Source organism: Salvelinus alpinus, chromosome 6 (assembly GCF_045679555.1).
Source record: "Salvelinus alpinus chromosome 6, SLU_Salpinus.1, whole genome shotgun sequence".
Taxonomy (NCBI): domain Eukaryota; kingdom Metazoa; phylum Chordata; class Actinopteri; order Salmoniformes; family Salmonidae; genus Salvelinus; species Salvelinus alpinus.
Genome location: NC_092091.1, coordinates 23,625,393 through 23,645,630, shown reverse-complemented (window position 1 = coordinate 23,645,630; position 20,238 = coordinate 23,625,393). Strand labels below are relative to the sequence as shown.

Sequence of the window (20,238 nt, the reverse complement as noted above, 5' to 3'; positions counted from 1 at the left end):
AAGGGCATAGTGATATCTTTCGTAGAAGGGGGTATTTACAGTATTACAATCAAGGGGGTTATGGGGGCTTCGCTTGTGAACAAATGTTTGAGACCACACACATCTTTGATTAAAAAAAAAAACTATTTGGGACCACTGTACCTACTGTGTGTGTGTGTATATATATATATATATATATATATATATATATATATAGACTTGAGACGACGGAGCATGTTGTTGTGGTCGAACACACATCTCATGTTAAGCCATGAAAATCATAGACCATTACAACGTTCAAGCAAAGATTTACAAAACTACTGCGAGGAACTTCAAAAGAAAAACAGTTTTGTATCCAATTCAAGTCTTGTGGCAACTTCAGTCATTGATGGGAAAATCGCTTCATTTTTTGTCTTTAAACATAAACTTGATGTATTTGCATGCTGCCCCTAACTTTGATCAGCCACCACCAATGACTAGAATTGCTTAGCTCACAATGCACAAGCTTTCCTCTTTTTTTATGTCGAGTGCACCTAGAGAGTTAAACTGCAAAGATCCTTTGATTGTCCTAGCAGAGGAGATGGACACGGTGGTTGTGAGACAGTAGGACCTCTATACTGGGCATCCTATAAAGACGATGCTTTCAGAGATATACACGCACGCCCGGACACACAGTTAATGAGCAACATTTGGAACAGTTCAGATAAAATGTCATTGCAGGACACTTACTTGAGCTTTAAACATTTTACTTGGAAAGGCACAAACTATGATTTCCTGGTAAATTATTCTGATGTAGAAATAAAACTGAAAGATATCTTGTTTCATGTAAATTGACATTTCAGCCCTTACTCAGATATGCACTGAGTGTACAAAACATTAGGTACACCTGCTCTTTCTATGACAAACTTACCAGGTGAATGCTATTATCCCTGATTAATGTCACTTGTTAAATCCACTTCAGTGTAGATGAAAGGGAGGAGACTGGTTAAAGAAGGATTTTTAAGCCTTGAGAAAATTGAGACATGGATTGTGTGTGTGTGCCAGGGTGAATGGCTAAGACAAAATATTGAAGTGCCTTCGAACGGGGTATTGTAGGCGACAGGCACACCAGTTGGTGTCAAAAACAGCAACGCTGCTGGGTTTTTCACGCTCAACAGTTTCCCGTGTGTATCAAGAATGGTCCACCACCCAAAGGACATCCAGCCAACTTGACACAACTGTGGGAAGCATTGGAGTCGACATGGGCCAGTATCCCTGTGGAACGCTTTCAACACCTTGTAGAGTCCATGCCCCGATGAATTGAGGCTGTTCTGATGGCAAAAGGAGGGGAGGAGGCGCAACTCAATATTGGGAAGGTGTTCTTAATGTTTTGTACAGTCAGTGTTAGCCTTGTATAGGACTCTTCCTAGATCAGTCTTCAGTTGTTTTCCTGTTTGTTAATTTCAAACCTAGAATTCCATTGTACTTTCTTTTTGTTTTCAAAAGTGCAACAAGAAGAAAAGAGCTAATATCAGTTTCTCTCAATCTTCCACAGTACCTGAGGCCAGTGACTGTGCTACAAAGTCCACATTGACAGACATGAAAGCCAGAGAAGAAAAAAGAATACAAAATGAATTCCAGTACACTAAAACAAACATTTGTTTTCAATCCAGGGAGTTGACTTTGAAAACAACAGAGGATTAAATAAAAAACTCCAATTCTGATTTAGATGAAGTGTTTTCTGTTGCGCTCAGTGATTCCAGAGTTATCATTAGTATAGTTCAGTCTTGATCCCACAAGTAAAGGACTATTTCTATGGAACAGATTTCTTTCCCTCGACTCATTGACAGTTCCCTCAGATCAATGGCTGTTGAACAGTAAATGCTATGTATGGAATCTAGAATACAACAACTGTTTCAAACAGTATCATTTTTTTCTATTCACGCCACGATATTCGCGTTTCTTTGTTACAGCTTTTAAACGTTCTCTCTTTATTATGCAGGTACTTTAACGGTTTCTTTCTTTTGGAAGCCAGTGTCTGTTGTGAAGCCCACAAAGTCTGTAGGACAACAACATTGCTTTACACGCCTGTAGCAGAAGAGCGCTGAGAAAGATGGAGAAGAGCGAGAGGGAGAGAGAGAGAGATTGGGAAAGGGAGATAGGATGGGTGATCGGTGTGGTTGCTTCCATTTAAAACTTGAAAGTGAGCAGAATGTTTCAAGTTCCCGCCGAGGTCTTCTCTTCACTTGTGCCGCTGGAGAGTTTTCCTCTTTCTCATTTTGAAGAAACAGCAGCACCTGCAGGCAAGGACACACACTCATTTAGTTTCAAAAGGAAATTAATGTTGCATATCAAAAAATACAATGTTTTAAAGCAAAAAAAAAAGGCAAAACTGAACATTAGAGGCCTTAAACATGTGGAACCTGTTAAATGTTTTATTGTAACAGTATTTTGAATGACTGGGTTCAGATGTCATTTGACAGTGCGTTTCAGGCAACGACTGCCAGAGGTCGTGAGACCAAGCAGAGCATGGTGAGCCAATGCAGTCAACGCCAGGGAAAGACAGCTGTCTTACTTGGTATCATCAGCCACCTCCACCTCAGTGGGAGCAGTGATGGGAGCATTGGAGTGTCCCGCCGTCGGGTCGTCAGTGTTCAGCTCTCCATTCGTCGAGCTCATCACCTGTACAGGTGAAGACAAGGAATTCAGACAGGATGTCTGTGCATGACTAATTATCTGTCATTTATCCTTCATATGAAGTGAGAGATTGAGCATTAGCTTATGACTCTTACCTTTGACATTACATTGTAAAAGAGCTGTCAAGAAAGGCATTTCACTGTACTTGTGCACGTGACATTTAAACTTAAAATGGATCTACTAGTTGGTAAAAAGAGGTCATTATTTCAAAGGATGCAATTCCCTTCCAAAACCCTAGATGGCACATTTGCTCAAAAAAATAATCTTCAAAATGTAATCATCTGAGACGGCATAATTGCGCCATAAAGGACTCTAGATATGAAATATCCACTTCCGAATTGTCATGTTTTCATGTGAAGAGTGTAGCTAACAGGCATCTCCTGAGATGCTGTTGCCCCTTCATCCCTTTAAAGGTCGAGTCCGTTCTGAGACAGTGCATGCTCAATCAGATCCTATATCACACCCTTTTCCAGGGAGAGGGGAGGGGAGTTCCTGTCCTGATAATGGCTTCAACGGCCGCAGGGTTCCCGACTGTGCATCCCTCCCCTGTTATCAGCCTGGATGAGTGAAGCAGAGCAGGCAGACAGATAAGGAGATAGAAAGCCAGTGACACAGACAGACAGAAAGCCAGCGACACAGACAGACAAAAAGCCAGCGACACAGACAGACACAGACAGACAAAAAGCCAGCGACACAGACAGACACAGACAGACAAAAAGCCAGCGACACAGACAGACACAGACAGAAAGCCAGCGACACAGACAGACACAGACAGAAAGCCAGCGACACAGACAGACACAGACAGAAAGCCAGCGACACAGACAGACACAGACAGAAAGCCAGCGACACAGACAGACACAGACAGAAAGCCAGACAGACAGACACAGACAGAAAGCCAGACACAGACAGAAAGCCAGACAGACAGACACAGACAGAAAGCCAGACAGACAGACACAGACAGAAAGCCAGACAGACAGACACAGACAGAAAGCCAGACAGACAGACACAGACAGAAAGCCAGACAGACAGAAAGCCAGACACAGACAGAAAGCCAGCGACACAGACAGACAGACAGTGACACAGACAGTGACACAGACAGAAAGCCAGCGACACAGACAGACAGCGACACAGACAGACAGCGACACAGACAGACAGCGACACAGACAGACAGCGACACAGACAGACAGACAGTGACACAGACAGACAGACAGACAGTGACACAGACAGTGACACAGACACAGACAGAGAAAGCTGGAGTGGACAGACACAGCCATGCAGCACCATGCGCAGCACCATGCGCAGCAAGCAGTACCTGGACAGAGCCCCCCAGCCTTTCGGCCACAAGATGTGACCCCAGTGTCTCTGTATTGGTCATTGGAGACAGCTGACGCTGAGCCTCATCTCCTTTGGCCTCAGGCAACTGACAGGGGGGCAGGGTGTATGGGGGGCGGGAGTCAAGAGGTGGGAGGTAATGTGGTGGTGGTGGGAGAGTGGGATGGGGAAGTGAATGAACAAAAACAAAGAAACAAATGGAAATAAATACAGAAGGCAGGCTTGTTAAAACTATGTTAACAGAAGGAAAATAGAGCAAAACATAAAGCAGAGCCCACTGACTGATGCAAGAGTAAAAACAGCCTTGATCGGAAAAAACAAAGCATCTTGACTTCTATTCCAACATCTAGATTTTCTATTGATCTGACTGAATTAGCTAATAATTGTTCTGATTCTATTCCTGGTTTCTGCAACAACAACAAAAATCTAACTGTTTGCGCTATGCAACGTGTTGCACATAAAGGATGATATGTCCTACTCATGACATTGTTCTGGAGAACCATAAATAAAGACCAGAGTCCACAACAACCAGAAAACCGTATGCACTTTGCCTTAGAGGAAAAGATTATGACTAATAAAGTTCAATTAGTCATCGTGAATTGGCAAAAATGTAAACAATGTGTCACGTTGGTGACAGTGTAGTAGGACCAAGGCTGAAATAGCATGCTGATAGAACAAGGAAAAGAACGCAATTTTGCCACACACTAAGCAAACTGCTTTGTCATTGCTGATGTGAACAATGCATTTAACTCATGCATGAAATAACTAGTTCTTTGGGAGGCAGGCTGAAGACAAAACCGTCCAATGCTAAAACTGTTCCAACTTTCAGAGATGTTGCTACAACATTTAATGACAATTAAATTCATCAGTTCCCCATCTTTCTTGCTCAATCGCCACAACAGAGTAAAGAGGAAATTGAAGAGGTTGGATTGGAAAAAGGTGACATTGTAAAAAAAGAGGCCATATTGTTGAGGAAGCGGAGATTAAGATAGGAGGTTTGGCGGCTGCCTCAGACACGGGGAACTCGACTGACGAGGTGGGTGGGTGTGGCGGGCGGCGGCGGCGAGCTCACCTGGTTTTTGGTCTGCTGTTGTGCTTTGTCTCTGCTGGGCTGAGCGGGCGTGTCACTGGGGATGGGGCCTACCGGTGTAGGCTATGGTGGGGGGGGGACAAAATGACAGCATTTTACCTAGGACATCAAAATCGTGGCTGAGAATACTTACACTCACCACAAGCTGAAGATATTCATATATTATATAACAAAAAAGAAAGGCCCTTGAATAACAGACGTCACAGGAAATCTCTATTTTGATCCTTTTGTGATTATTTACAGAAAAAGACTAATGAAAGTCTGCAGATTAAGGGGTCAAGTGCTCCACTCAAAACGTTGAATAGGAAGAAAAAGCAAGTGATGGAGACTCACAAGTGGCTTGCCGACCCAGTCGTATTCATAATCAAAGACGTAGCCGTTCCTGTCAAACAGTTCCGTGAAGAGTTTCCGTAAGTAGTCATAATCAGGTTTCTCAAAGAAGTCCAGCCTCCTCACGTAACGCAGATATGTGGCCATCTCTTCTGCAGCAAAGGACAAAGGCACACAATCATTTAATTTGCATAAACTGAACTAGATCTAGGCCTAAAGAGTTATGAAGATTCCAAATGAAACCAAAATGGCAGTACTGACCCGGGAAGCTTTCACAAAGCACTTCAATTGGGGTAGCTCGCTTGGTATCGCCAATCTTCTGATACCTCTCCTTCAATGTGTCCGCCTGGAATCAACAGACAGTGCAACAATTATCCTCCCATGTGTTTAGCTTTAATTACCACAAAGCACAGTAGAGTTGAAAAACTACAGCTTTGCAGAATGCACAATATAACAGCCACATTTGGGGCTGGAGGCAGCATGACTGAATGGGCATAATGTCCACGTGTAGAATATTTGAGGTGTCTTAGTTTTTCTCCACATGCATATCCTCTCTTAAGAACAAATTCTTATTCAGAATAACTGCCTACCAAGAGGCAAAAGGCCTCCTGCGGGGACGGGGGCTGGGATTAAAATACAAAATGTAGGACAAAACACATCATGACAAGAGAGACACCACAACACTACCTAAAGAGAGACACCACAACACTACCTAAAGAGAGACACCACAACACTACCTAAAGAGAGACACCACAACACTACCTAAAGAGAGACACCACAACACTACCTAAAGAGAGACACCACAACACTACCTAGAGAGAGACACCACAACACTACCTAGAGAGAGACACCACAACACTACCTAGAGAGAGACACCACAACACTACCTAAAGAGAGACACCACAACACTACCTAAAGAGAGACACCACAACACTACCTAAAGAGAGACACCACAACACTACCTAAAGAGAGACACCACAACACTACCTAGAGAGAGACACCACAACACTACCTAGAGAGAGACACCACAACACTACCTAAAGAGAGACACCACAACACTACCTAAAGAGAGACACCACAACACTACCTAGAGAGAGACACCACAACACTACCTAAAGAGAGACACCACAACACTACCTAAAGAGAGACACCACAACACTACCTAAAGAGAGACACCACAACACTACCTAAAGAGAGACACCACAACACTACCTAAAGAGAGACACCACAACACTACCTAAAGAGACACCACAACACTACCTAAAGAGAGACCTAAAACAACAACATAGCATGGCAGCAACACATGACAACACGGTAGCAACATAACATGAAAGCAGCACAAACATTGTTAGGCACAGACAACATCACAAAGGGCAAGAAGGTAGAGACAACAATATATCACACGAAGCAGCCACAACTGTCAGTAAGAGTGTCCATGATTGAGTCTTTGAATGAAGAGATTGAGATAAAAAACTGTCCAGTTTTGAGTGTTTTTTGCAGCTCGTTCCAGTCGCTAGCTGCAGCGAACTGAAAAGAGGAGCGACCAGGGATGTGTGTGCTTTGGGGTCCTTTAATAGAGGGTTGCAGTAGGTATCTCAGATGGGGGGAGTGAGGCCTAAGAGGGTTTTATAAATAAGCATCAACCAGTGGGTCTTGCGTCGAGTATACAGAGATGACCAGTTTACAGAGGAGTATAGAGTGCAGTGATGTGTCCTATAAGGAGCATTTGATATGAAGCTGTTATACACCCCTTGACTTTTTCCACATTTTGTTGTGTTACAGCCTGAATTTAAAATGGATTACATTGAGATTTTCTTTATCACTGGAATGTCAAAATGGAGTTGTTTTTAGATTTTTTTAACAAATTAATTAAACATTTAAATCAATAAGTATTCAACCCCTTTGTTATGGCAAGCCTAAAGTTCAGGAGTAAAAATGTGCTTCACAAGTCACATAATATGTTGCATAGACTTACTCTGTGTGCAATAATAGTGTTTAACATGATTTTTGAACAACTACCTAATTTCTGTACCCCACACCTACAATTATCTGTAAGGTCCCTCAGTCGAACAGTGAATTTAAAAAAGATCCAACCACAAAGACCAGGGAGGTTTTCCAATGCCTCGCAAAGAAGAGCACTTATTGGTATAGGGGAGGCGGAAAAAAGAAACTTGAAGATCCCTTTGAGCATGGTGAAGTTATTAATTACACTTTAGATGGTGTATCAAGAGAGGAAGGAATCAGCCTGGGATTTCACTAACTTAAAATAGTTAGTGTTTGATGGCTGTGATAGGAGAAAACGGAGGATGGATCAACAACATTATAGCTACTCCACAATACTAACCTAATTGACAGAGTCAAAAGAAAGACGTCTGTACAGAATAAAATATTCCAAAACATGCCTCCCGTTTGCAAGAAAGCACAAAAGTAAAACAGCAAAACATTTGGCTAAGAAATTAACTTTATGTCCTGAATACAAAGCATTATATTTGGGTCAAATCCAACACATCACTGAGTACCACTTCATTTTTAAGCATGGTGGTGGCTGCATCATGTTATAGGTATGCTTGTCATCGGCAAGAACTAGGAAGTTTATGATAAAAAGAAACGGAATAGAGCTAACCACACACAAAATATTAGAGGAAAACCTGGCTTAATCTGCTTTCCAACAGACACTGGGAGACAAATTCACCTTCCAGCAGGACAATAACCTAAAACACAAGACCAAATACACACTGGAGTTGCTTACCAAGACGACATTTAAATGTTCCCGAGTGGCCTAGTTACATTTTTGACTTAAAATTGTCTTGAAAATCTATGACAAGACTTGAAAATGGCTGTCGAGCAATGATCAACAACTAACTTAACAGAGCTTGAAGAATTCTAAAAAGAAGCATGTGCAAATATTGTACAATCCAGGTGTGCAAAGCTCTAAAGAGACTTACCCAGAATGATTCACAGCTGTAATCGCTGCCAAAAGGTGATTCTAACATGTATTGACTCAGGTGGTTGAATACCTATCTAATAAAGATATATTAGTGCTTTATATTTCATAAATGTTTTACAAATGTGCAAATTTTTCTTCCACTACAGAGTATTTTGTGTAGATCTTTGACAGAAAAGGACAATTAAATCAATTTTAATCCCACTTTGTAACAACAAAATCTGGAAAAATAAAAGGTTTCTGAAGGCACTGTATATACTGCCATGCAGGTCCTCCTCCTGACACTAGCCTGGGTGGAGAGGACCTCACAGGGGGAAATGTGGAAGTGACTTATGTTATAATATGATGACATTTAAATCTCAGGAGGTGAAAATCCTTTCAGTGTATGGTTACAAAAGCACTATTGACATGGCATTTTTCATAAGCATGTTTTCCTCTTCCTTAAAGGGAAATTTAAAAAAAATTATACTTCATACTCATTTCAAGCACCACCTCAGCTTCAACATATGTGAAAACAATACGTTTCTATATTTTGTAGATAAACAGATATAGAGGAACATGTGTTTTCAATGACATCGGTTATTTAGCAGCAGGGTGAATGTGCCTGAAGCCATGTAGATATAATGAAACTGTATACCTTCAGGCCTTGCCAGGGAAGACTGCCTCGCAGGAAGTACATGAACATGTGACCCAGAGCCTCCAGGTCATCCCGCCTGCTTTGCTCTGGAGGAGAGGAGAAGAAGAGTTCATTAACGACACACGCAGAAACAGCACACAAATTTAAAAAAAACTATAATCTCTCAATTATCCACCCTGTCAACTATATATGATACCATTAGTCCTAATGTGAAAATCTCAAATTCAATCAATGAATGCAAGATCCACATGGAAGTAATGTTGGTCAGATATGTGTCCAGTTCTGAAGTTAGGATGAGGTCCTTCCTGAACATTACGGAGAACTTGATCATCAACAGCCCAGGACAAATTTATAGGATTAGGAAAGAAAAATATATACAGTGGGGCAAAAAAGTATTTAGTCAGCCACCAATTGTGCAAGTTCTCCCACTTAAAAATATGAGAGAGGCCTGTAATTTTTATCATAGGTACACTTCAACTATGACAGACAAAATTAGAAAACAAAATCCAGAAAATCACATTGTAGGATTTTTTATGAATTTATTTGCAAATTATGGTGGAAAATAAGTATTTGGTCACCTACAAACAAGCAAGATTTCTGGCTCTCACAGACCTGTAACTTCTTCTTTAAGAGGCTCCTCTGTCCTCCACTCGTTACCTGTATTAATGGCACCTGTTTGAACTTGTTATCAGTATAAAAGACACCTGTCCACAACCTCAAACAGTCACACTCCAAACTCCACTATGGCCAAGACCAAAGAGCTGTCAAAGGACACCAGAAACAAAATTGTAGACCTGCACCAGGCTGGGAAGACTGAATCTGCAATAGGTAAGCAGCTTGGTTTGAAGAAATCAACTGTGGGAGCAATTATTAGGAAATGGAAGACATACAAGACCACTGATAATCTCCCTCGATCTGGGGCTCCACGCAAGATCTCACCCCGTGGGGTCAAAATGATCACAAGAACGGTGAGCAAAAATCCCAGAACCACACGGGGGGACCTAGTGAATGACCTGCAGAGAGCTGGGACCAAAGTAACAAAGCCTACCATCAGTAACACACTACGCCGCCAGGGACTCAAATCCTGCAGTGCGAGACGTGTCCCTCTGCTTAAGCCAGTACATGTCCAGGCCCGTCTGAAGTTTGCTAGAGAGCATTTGGATGATCCAGAAGAAGATTGGGAGAATGTCATATGGTCAGATGAAACCAAAATAGAACTTTTTGGTAAAAACTCAACTCGTCGTGTTTGGAGGACAAAGAATGCTGAGTTGCATCCAAAGAACACCATACCTACTGTGAAGCATGGGGGTGGAAACATCATGCTTTGGGGCTGTTTTTCTGCAAAGGGACCAGGACGACTGATCCGTGTAAAGAAAAGAATGAATGGGGCCATGTATTGTGAGATTTTGAGTGAAAACCTCCTTCCATCAGCAAGGGCATTGAAGATGAAACGTGGCTGGGTCTTTCAGCATGACAATGATCCCAAACACACTGCCCGGGCAACGAAGGAGTGGCTTCGTAAGAAGCATTTCAAGGTCCTGGAGTGGCCTAGCCAGTCTCCAGATCTCAACCCCATAGAAAATCTTTGGAGGGAGTTGAAAGTCCGTGTTGCCCAGCAACAGCCCCAAAACATCACTGCTCTAGAGGAGATCTGCATGGAGGAATGGGCCAAAATACCAGCAACAGTGTGTGAAAACCTTGTGAAGACTTACAGAAAATGTTTGACCTCTGTCATTGCCAACAAAGGGTATATAACAAAGTATTGAGATAAACTTTTGTTATTGACCAAATACTTATTTTCCACCATAATTTGCAAATAAATTCATAAAAAATCCTACAATGTGATTTTCTGGATTTTCTTTTCTCATTTTGTCTGTCATAGTTGAAGTGTACCTATGATGAAAATTACAGGCCTCTCTCATCTTTTTAAGTGGGAGAACTTGCACAATTGGTGGCTGACTAAATACTTTTTTGCCCCACTGTATCTTTAGGGTTTAAAAAACAGCTTATATTTCCAATAACACAGCAGCATGTGTGATCATTATAATTTCTCACCTTTCCCCAGGTGTGTGTTGATGCTCATGTAGCGCGCCGTTCCCGTAAGGCTCTTGTGCTCCCGGTACGGGATGTGTTTTTTGGTCTCAGGGTCGATGTATTCTTTGGCCAGCCCGAAGTCGATAATGTGGATTGTGTGCTGCCTCTTGCTGCCCGGCCGCCCCACCAAAAAGTTCTCTGGCTTGACGTCTCTGTATATCAAGCTTTTTGTGTGGACAAATTCCATCCGTGTTATCTGGGAGGCAGAACACAGAGCATTTAAACAAGATAGGATCTCAAACTCTTTCAGGACACTTTTCAAATGCTGTAAACCTCTGAGAACAAAGAGAATGACAACACAGCGATAGGAATAGAGATGGCTGACATTGTAGTGATCCCATCATTCACTATCTAATTATGTGGCTGACATACTGTGAATATTCACTGAAAGTAGTCTTATAAGCTCTGGGTCAAGTAAACAACTATTACATTCTTACCAGCTGTATGGCTATCATGAGGACGGTCTTGAGGGAGAAGGTGCGGTCACAGAGATCAAACAGGTCTTCCAGGCTGGGCCCCAGCAGCTCCAGCACCATGGCATTGTACTTCCCACATGGCCCAAAGTAGTACACCTGAGGAATACCCTCTGCAACAAAGAGACAGGTAAGGACACATGTTATATATGAATGGGACCACATAACTTACAGGGAGCATGCTAGCATCCTAAAGGTTTAAAAAAGGCTTTAATTACTAACCATCTGTTTTAGCATCATAAGAGCCACAGATATTTCAAAAGCATTAGGCCCCAGCTAAAGAAGTTTGAGGCAGAGGGCCTATGGATGGCATGAAAGGTCATAGTTAAAGGAAGGCATTGGGGCTTTGACTTGCTGACTTGAATGAGCCTAGAGGCATGTTGATACAGTGCATTCGGAAAGTATTCAGACCCCTTGACTTCTTCCACAGTATGTTACGTTACAGCCTTATTCTAAAATGTATTAAATTGTCTTTTTTCATTAATCTCCACACAATACCCCATAATGACAAAGCAAATACTGGTTTCGAGAAATTCTTGCAAATGTATAAAAAAAAAAACAGAAATACCACATTTACATAAGTAAATCAGACCCTTTACACTAAGTACTTTGTTCAAGCACCTTTGGAAGCGATTACATCCTTGAGTCTTCTTGGGTATGATGCTACAAGCTTGACACATCTGTATTTGGGGAGTTTCTCCCATTCTGCAGATCCTCTCAAGATCTGTCAGGTTGGAAGGGGAGCGTCGCTGCACAGCTATTTTCAGGTCTCTCCAGAGATGTTTGATCGGGTTCAAGTCCGGGCTCTGGCTGCGCCATTCAAGGACATTCAGAGACTTGTCCCGAAGCCACTCTTGCGTTGTCTTGGCTGTGTGCTTAGGGTTGTTGTCCTGTTGGAAGGTGAACCTTCACCCCAGTCTGAGGTCCTGAGCACTCTGGAGCAGGTTTTCATCAAGGAACTCTGTACTTTACTCCATTCATCTTTCCCTCGAACCTGACGAGTCTCCCAGTTCCTGCCGCTGAAAAACATCCCCACAGCATGACACTGCTACCACCATGCTTCACCGTAGGGATGGTGCCAGGTTTAATCGAGACGTGACGCTTGGCATTCAGGCCAAAAAGTTAAATCTTGGTTTCATCAGACCATAGAATCTTGTTCCTTATGGTCTGAAAGTCCTTTAGGCAAACTCCAAGCTGGCTGTCATGTGCCTTTTACTGAGGAGTGGCTTCCGTCTGGCCTCTCTACCATAAAGGCCTGATTGATGGAGTGCTGCAGAGATGGTTGTCTTTCTGGAAGGTTCTCCCATCTTCACAGAGGAACTCTGGAGCTCTGTCAGAGTGACCAAGGCCCTTCTCCCCCATTTACTCAGTTTGGCCGGGCGACCAGCTCTAGGAAGAGTCTTGGTGGTTCCAAACTTCTTCCATTTAAGAATGTTGGAGGCCACTGTGTTCTTGGGGACCTTCAATGCTGCAGAAATATTTTGACACAATCCTGTCTCGGAGATCTATGGACAATAACTTTGACCTAATGGCTTGGTTTTTGCTCTGACATGAACTGTCAACTGTGGGACCTTATATAGACAGGCGTGGGTGTGTGCCTTTCCAAATAATGTCCAATCAATTGAATTTACCACAGGTGGACTCCATGTTGTAGAAACATCTCAAGGATGATCAATGGAAACAAGATGCACCCGAGCTCAATTTCAGGGGGGGGGGGGGGGGGGGGGTTAAATACATTTGCAAAAATGTCTAAAAACCTGTTTTTTCTTTGTCCTTATGGGGTATTGTGTGTAGATTGATGAGGATTTTTTAAATCCATTTTAGAATAAGGCTGTAACGTAACAAAATGTGGAAAAAGGGAAGGGGTCTGAATACTTTCCGAATGCACTGTATATTGTAGAGCAGCCTACGTGTGTGTGGAAAGTCAACACAGGCGCTATGGCAACCATGACAGCCCAGGAGGCGGTTTCGATTAGAACAACAAGAAGGCTAAACAAAACAAACTTGTCAATGTTGATGATGCATTGTGCCGGCAAAACATTTTTGCCAACACACCCTGTCATGTGGTCTCATGTGTGACCTGGGAGGAACTTAGGAGTTTATCATCACAGTAAAATGCCCTTCTGAAAAGGAGACTTCTAGTTGAACAGTGACTCTGTTCCCTATGCGGAATAGAACAAAGGGTAATGGCCATTTATGACCCCCATGGCCTTATGGTCCAGGCTCCAAGGTCACATACAGTTCCCGGTTATGCCTCACCAGTCCAGACCAGTACCAAACGCCAGGGGCCTTCATTCCATTCCTTGGCCGGCAGTTGTGCCAAAGTGACTGCATGCTCCTTTCTCGGCAGGCGGCCCCCAATCCCGCCAGAGAGAGGAGCGGTACGGCAGCTTTAGTAGTACTGCAGGCTGGCCTTTGGGGTGTGTGAGTGTGGGGAGGAGGGGATGGGGACGGGGACGGGGGGTGACTAGAGCAGAATTTACCTGATCACCCCTCACGTCACTCCCACAGAGAAACAATGCAGATCTCACACAGCCACACACCTGTCCTGGGCCTCTTTAGACAGCAGGATTTGCCTGGTAATAATGGCGATGATGGATAAGGCGGAAGCGACAAGCGATCAACCAGGAAGCTGACTCATCACATCTGGAGTGAGGGCATTCAGCCCTGCCAATGCACTAATCAACAGGAAAGTGCCTATGAACAACCTGTCTCCCAACTAGAGAGCTGTAAACACAGCAAGGACAACTGCTGGGGAAAAGATTTACCTCACATGGAATAGGCCTAGAACAAAATGACCATTTCAGAGAAACCATTCAAAAAGAGAATGATTTTATTCTTTACAAAAGCTAGACCTAATCATGTGGATGTTTTACTCCAGTGTAAAAATAACCCAGACCAATGTGGTTTCCTAGAAGCCATTCTTTATTGTGATTCATCACAGATATAATTGTCTGTTCTCCTGTCCGTTATAACACCACAAAGCTTCAAAGTCTATTCTGCTGCGTCCCAGTGCCATTCTGTGCACCGCTCATAACCCACTCTCTCCAAACACGAGTGAAACGTGTCGGGAACAATCCAGTGTATTGTCTCAGACAGGGGCCCCTCTCAGTCTGAACACTGTGGCAGACAACGTCACCCTATAACAGGGTTTCCCAAAATCGGTCCTTGGGACCCCAGGGGGTGCACGTTTTGGTTTTTGCCCTAGCACTACCCAGCTAATTTAAATAATCAACTAATCATCAAACTTTGATCATTTGAATCAGCTGTGTAGTGTTAAAGCAAAAACCAAAACGTGCACCCCTTGGGTTTCCGAGGAGAGTTAGGAAACGCTGCCCTACAATGAAATGTCAAGGTTTAGGCCGAGCTCGACAGGAAGGCGGTCTCTATTAAACATTTAGAATGCTGAGTGCATCGGGTAGAGAAGAGGAGGCGCTGATTCCATTAGGCCGAGTGGGCGACGCTGTGGAGATGTAGCCAGGCTGAAACGTGATCGTCCGGCCAGCCTGCCTCTCCTGCAGAGAGCCTGTGTGACTCAGTGTTAGATCATGTTATCTATCACCAGGCAGGCAGTACATCAAATATCCAGACTGCTCTGGACTGGATGAACAGGGTGGACCACAGAACATCACTGCAACCTCACACTCAAAATGGCACTGATTTATCACTCCCAAGACACTAGGGCAGTAGGCATGGCAGAAGGACACACGCACGCATCCATCTGACCAACAGAGTCTCACAATGCTTTTAAGCAGAGCCTTGATGGCTCACTAAATATTCACAAGTACTGATATCAGTGAAATGTTAATCATCTCATAAGGAGACGGGTCTCGTACTCTGCTTTCAAAAGAGAAGACCATCCAGGCGTATCCGGACTGTGAGCTCAGTCAACCAGTCATCCAGTTAAATTATTGATAGCGACATAAAAAGTGGATGATATCACTTCCGACGCCCCATGCTCAGTGGTTAATGGTGGAGTTGGGGCGTGGCCAGGCTAGACCAGCTAGTGTGTGTAACTGAACGTGTTGTTCTCGTGTTTGGGTTCTTTCCAGGGCAAGAGAGAATTAACACGAGGTAAGCTCTTCAGTTTTAAGCACCATGTAGAGCTGACATTGCGAAGACCAGGACTTGAACCTTATGTTGCCACATTCATATTGTAAAAACAACTACATGCCTGTATCCATCTGTACCATAGGGTTTACAGAAGGATCAGCAGAAGCAAGTGGCTTGAAGAAGACTTTCATAATTCCTCACGTGCATTTTTTAATGAATGTAGCCACCAGTTGGAGGAACACTTCCCTCTATTCTATAATGTGGGGGAAGCTGAAGCACCATAATCTGTGGTTCCATCTTTAGCTCAGCCTATGAGATTGTAGCAGGCCTCTGGTGGTCCCTCTGCCACAGTGGCCGGGGGAGGAGAGGGGAGTGGAAGTCAGGATGTGTTTAACGCACCAGTACAAACGCCACAGAGGGGCTGCTGCCTGAACTCGTCCAATCGTTCGGCCCAGGGGGTGGGGATAAAGACTCACTATCCAATGAACGGACCAGGATCAACAAGCAACTTCGAGTGACTCTGTTCCCAAATAGGCGTAAGGCAGCGAAATACTAGTGTGCTGTAGTGCTGCCTGGGATTGGAAATACAACTTCTGGTCCAGTCAGACAGATCACACGAAGGAGGGCTGACAGAGAGAGATAGGCCAGACCTTTTCCCTTTGCATCATGGGAGAGTTTCCCTGGGCTTTCTTCTCCAGGCAGGCCGGAGTCAGTGCTGAAACCAGACATAGAGGCAGAAATACTCTAATAATGGCCCTACTGCACGGAGACGGCCATCTATAAATAGACTAGCCTAGGACACCCCTAATGCCCTGCACTCCAACTTCCTATTAACACAGTGGAGCTGCTGCCCTGGCACAGGCACAGACAGACAGCTGGCAGGTGATCAGCTCACTACGAGAGAAAAAAGAGAGACACTTGTGACAGAGAAGATCACTGGGCGCAGTGACATGCACTCTCTATAACACAAGCGCGCGTGTGTGTGTGTGTGTGTGTGTGTGTGTGTGTGTGTGTGTGTGTGTGTGTGTGTGTGTGTGTGTGTGTGTTCTGCCTTCCACTCCAGTGAACAAATGGGTGCAGTCAGGCTTTGCCCAAGCTGTTCATCCTTTTCCTTTAAAAAGGCTAAAAGGATCAACGACCAGTGTCCTCAGTCAGTCAGGGTAGGCCTAATTAGAATACAAACATTCAGCTTACCTGCGCTCAAATACAACATACCGTAAATATTCCCTTTCTTGACAGATGCTCATAGAAAGTCACTAACTAATGATGAAAAGTATCATCTTTGGCAACAAAAAAAAACAGCAGTCCAATGTCAGAGATTATCAATGAAAAATGAAGCTGCAAGGTTCTAGTGAGAGGATGAAAAACGAAGGCTGGCCGAGCTGTGGGCTGTTCCAAAGTCCCTGTCCCTCCCCACCATCTGATCTTACTGCCCCACCGATCGCCACTGAAGCCAAGCAGCCACATCAAAGGGCTGGAGGCACTGCACAGCCCCATGGACCACAGCACAGAGTGAGCACACAGACATGTTGGGCCTGCGCCTGATAGGGATCAACCAACTACACAGAGGGGGCAGAGCCATCACATCTTCTAGCTACAGAGAAGAACTCCATCCATCCAGCTGATTCTACTAGCTAACTCAGTGTTATTAAAACAGTTATAAAGTATCAACAACAACAGTTATATGTGCTTACCTGAACTTCCCAACTGTTTATAAAATCTATATTCCAAATGAAGCTGTGGCGCCCGGGACTTAATTGGTTCCTGAAAAAGAAGAGAAAGAGAAACCAATTAGTAATGGTAATTAAAATGGAATTAAACATTCTATAGGTGGATCATTACAGCAATAAAGACTGTATGACAAAAAGGTTGAAAAAAATTTATATAATGTACGTAAAGAGTATAGGACTTCTGGGATATTCCAAGATGCAGCTTGGCGATGCATTTATGTTTACTATAACATTCATAAGATACCTAAGACTTAAACACTGTATAGAGCTAAGAACCTAAAACTTAATCATTGGCTTAACACAACATCCTTCCTCCTCTATGACACAAGCCAGGGCATTATGCAATTATAAACAAAATGTAACTAGCAATATCTTGAAATGCACGTTTGAAGTCTGGTACCATCCAATCATGGGCCATTTCCCATGATTGGATGGAGAGCATTCTGTACTAAACCACACTCATACTCCCGGTTTTGTTCTCTCCCCTGCCATAATAGCAGGTTAAGCTGGTTTGTGACTGCGGAACACACGGCCAGAGATACAGAGGGCCACGCTTCAACCAGCTGCTCATCACATCACAGGAATAACTATAGGGCTGTGCGACATCAAATTAATTAGAATGTATGTTTTTGCACAATATTTAGAACGCCTAAATCGTAGAATAATTTTTGTTCTGTTTTTATGAGCGTTTATGTCCACTTGTTCTCATGTTATCTTTTTTGTCTCGTCCACACCTTCTGTGCTGTACACCTTCCCATTTACACCAGAGACCTGTATATAATGACGAGATGCTCATGTCTCCCCACTAACAATGGGAGTCGTTGTCCCGGGGGGGAGGAGACAAGCTTAGGTTCAAAATAAGCACATAGAAACGCAGTGGGCTTATTTTGGCGAGAGTAAAACCTCTCGCGTCACCTTCCCCCAAGCCCCTCCCACTCCCACTCAAAGATGAGAGATCACTTGTTCCTCACTGACAAATGGTTTCAATTCACTATTTGCATTTGAGGTTTTTATTTTACTGTACTAGACAAGTTAACCTTTTGAACCATACCCTGTTTATGTTTCAACTCCTCAAATTCTGAGCAGAGCAGACACTACCAAAACAGAAGTACCAATGAAAACTAATTCTGGAAAATGTATGCTCAGTTCGTTGCGCACACATTACAGTCCCACATATCGCTACCAGCATTTTAGTCAAATAAAGATTGTTATACTAGCTGTTTAGTCTGTGTTGTATAAATGTGCAACAACCAGCTTCATGAGGTAGGCACCTGGAATGCATTTCAATTAACTGGTGTGCCTTCTTAAAAGTTAATTTGTGGCGGCAGGGTAGCCTAGTGGTTAGAGCGTTGGGCTAGTAACCGAAAGGTTGCAAGTTCGAATACCCGTGCTGACAAGGTACAAATCTGTCGTTCTGCCCCTGAACAAGGCAGTTAACTCACTGTTCCTAGGCCGTCATTGAAAATAAGAATCTGTTCTTAACTGACTTGCCTAGTTAAATAAATTAAATGCCTTTCCTTCTTAATGCGTTTGAGCCAATCAGTTGTGTTGTGACAAGGTAGGGGTGGTATACAGCAGATAGTCTATATTATGGCAAGAACAGCTCAAATAAGCAAAGAGAAACAGTCCATCATTACTTTAGGACATGAAGGTCAGTCAATACGGAATACATTTCAAGAACTTTGAAAGTTTCTTCAAGTGCAGTCGCAAAAACCATCAAGCACTATGATGAAACTGGCTCTCATGAGGACCGCCACAGGAATGGAAGACCCAGAGTTACCTCTGCTGCAGAGGATAAGTTCATTAGAGTTACCAACGTCAGAATTTGCAGCCCAAATAAAATTAATTATTCAGAGTTCAAGTAACTGACACATCTGAACATCAACTGTTCAGAGGAGACTGTGTGAATCAGGCCTTCACTGTCGAATTGCTGCAAAGAAACCACTACTAAAGGACACCAATAAGAAGAAGAGACTTGCTTGGGCCAAAAAACACAAGCAATGGACATTAGACCAGTGAAAATTTGTCCTTTGGTCTGATGAGTCCAAATGGGAGATTTTTGGTTCCAACCGCCGTGTCTTTGTGAGACGCGGGGTGGGTGAACGGATGATCTCCAAATATGTATTTCCCACCGTAAACCATTGAGGAGGTGGTGTTATGGTGTGAGGGTGCTTTGCTGGTGACACGGTCTGTGATTTAGAATTCAAGGCACACAACCAGCATGGCTACCACAGCATTCTGCAGCGATACGCCATCCCATCTGGTTTGGGTTTAGTGGGACTATCATTTGTTTTTCAACCGGACAATGACCCAACACACGTCCAGGCTGTGTAAGGGATATTTGACCAAGAAGGAGAGTGATGAGTGCTGCATCAGATGACCTGGCATCCACAATCCCCCAACCTCAACCAAATTGAGATGGTTTGGGATGAGTCGGAAAAGCAGCCAACAAGTGCTCAGCATATGTGGGAACTCCTCCAAGACTGTTGGAAAAGCATTCCAGGTGAAGCTGGTTGAGAGAATGCCAAGAGTGTGCAAAGCTGTCATCAAGGCAAAGGGTTGCTATTTGAAGAATCTCAAATATATTTTGATTTGTGTAACACTTTTTTGGTTACTACATGATTCCATGTGTTATTTCATAGTGTTGATGTTTTCACTATTATCCTACAATGCAGAAAATAGTAAAAAATAAAGAAAAACCCTTGAATGAGTAGGTGTCCTAAAACTTTTGACCGGTAGTGTATATCGTGAATCACCCATAAATGTGAAAAAAATAGAGATGAGTTTTAGGCCATGTCGCCCAGCCCTAAACCCTGCCATCAGTCCAGGCTACACGTCAGACACTCAGGCCAGCACCAGCCTACTCAGCACCTCTCATCCACCCAGCACCAGCCTAATCC

At 43.5% G+C, this 20,238-nt stretch overlaps 1 protein-coding gene across 8 annotated transcripts in view; it reads right to left on the bottom strand.

Annotated features, from left to right (window-relative positions):
• Positions 1-708: 708 nt before the first annotated feature.
• The window catches only part of LOC139578406 (casein kinase I-like), a 39,893-nt gene continuing 20,363 nt past the window's right edge, over positions 709-20,238 (bottom strand). For 3 of the 8 annotated variants that reach the window (XM_071405935.1, XM_071405933.1, XM_071405934.1), the window contains exons 3-12: positions 17,303-17,372; positions 11,520-11,668; positions 11,044-11,278; positions 8,989-9,074; positions 5,669-5,753; positions 5,411-5,559; positions 5,060-5,140; positions 3,968-4,075; positions 2,534-2,640; positions 2,055-2,255 (exon numbers count right to left, since the gene is read on the bottom strand). In XM_071405935.1, coding sequence (XP_071262036.1) covers positions 2,201-2,255; positions 2,534-2,640; positions 3,968-4,075; positions 5,060-5,140; positions 5,411-5,559; positions 5,669-5,753; positions 8,989-9,074; positions 11,044-11,278; positions 11,520-11,668; positions 17,303-17,372 — 1,125 coding nt within the window. In that variant the 3' untranslated portion in view covers positions 2,055-2,200. Of the gene's footprint in view, positions 2,256-2,533; positions 2,641-3,967; positions 4,076-5,059; positions 5,141-5,410; positions 5,560-5,668; positions 5,754-8,988; positions 9,075-11,043; positions 11,279-11,519; positions 11,669-17,302; positions 17,373-20,238 lie in introns of all 8 variants that reach the window. The other 5 variants (XM_071405937.1, XM_071405939.1, XM_071405936.1 and 2 more) reach the window with 4 other exon arrangements.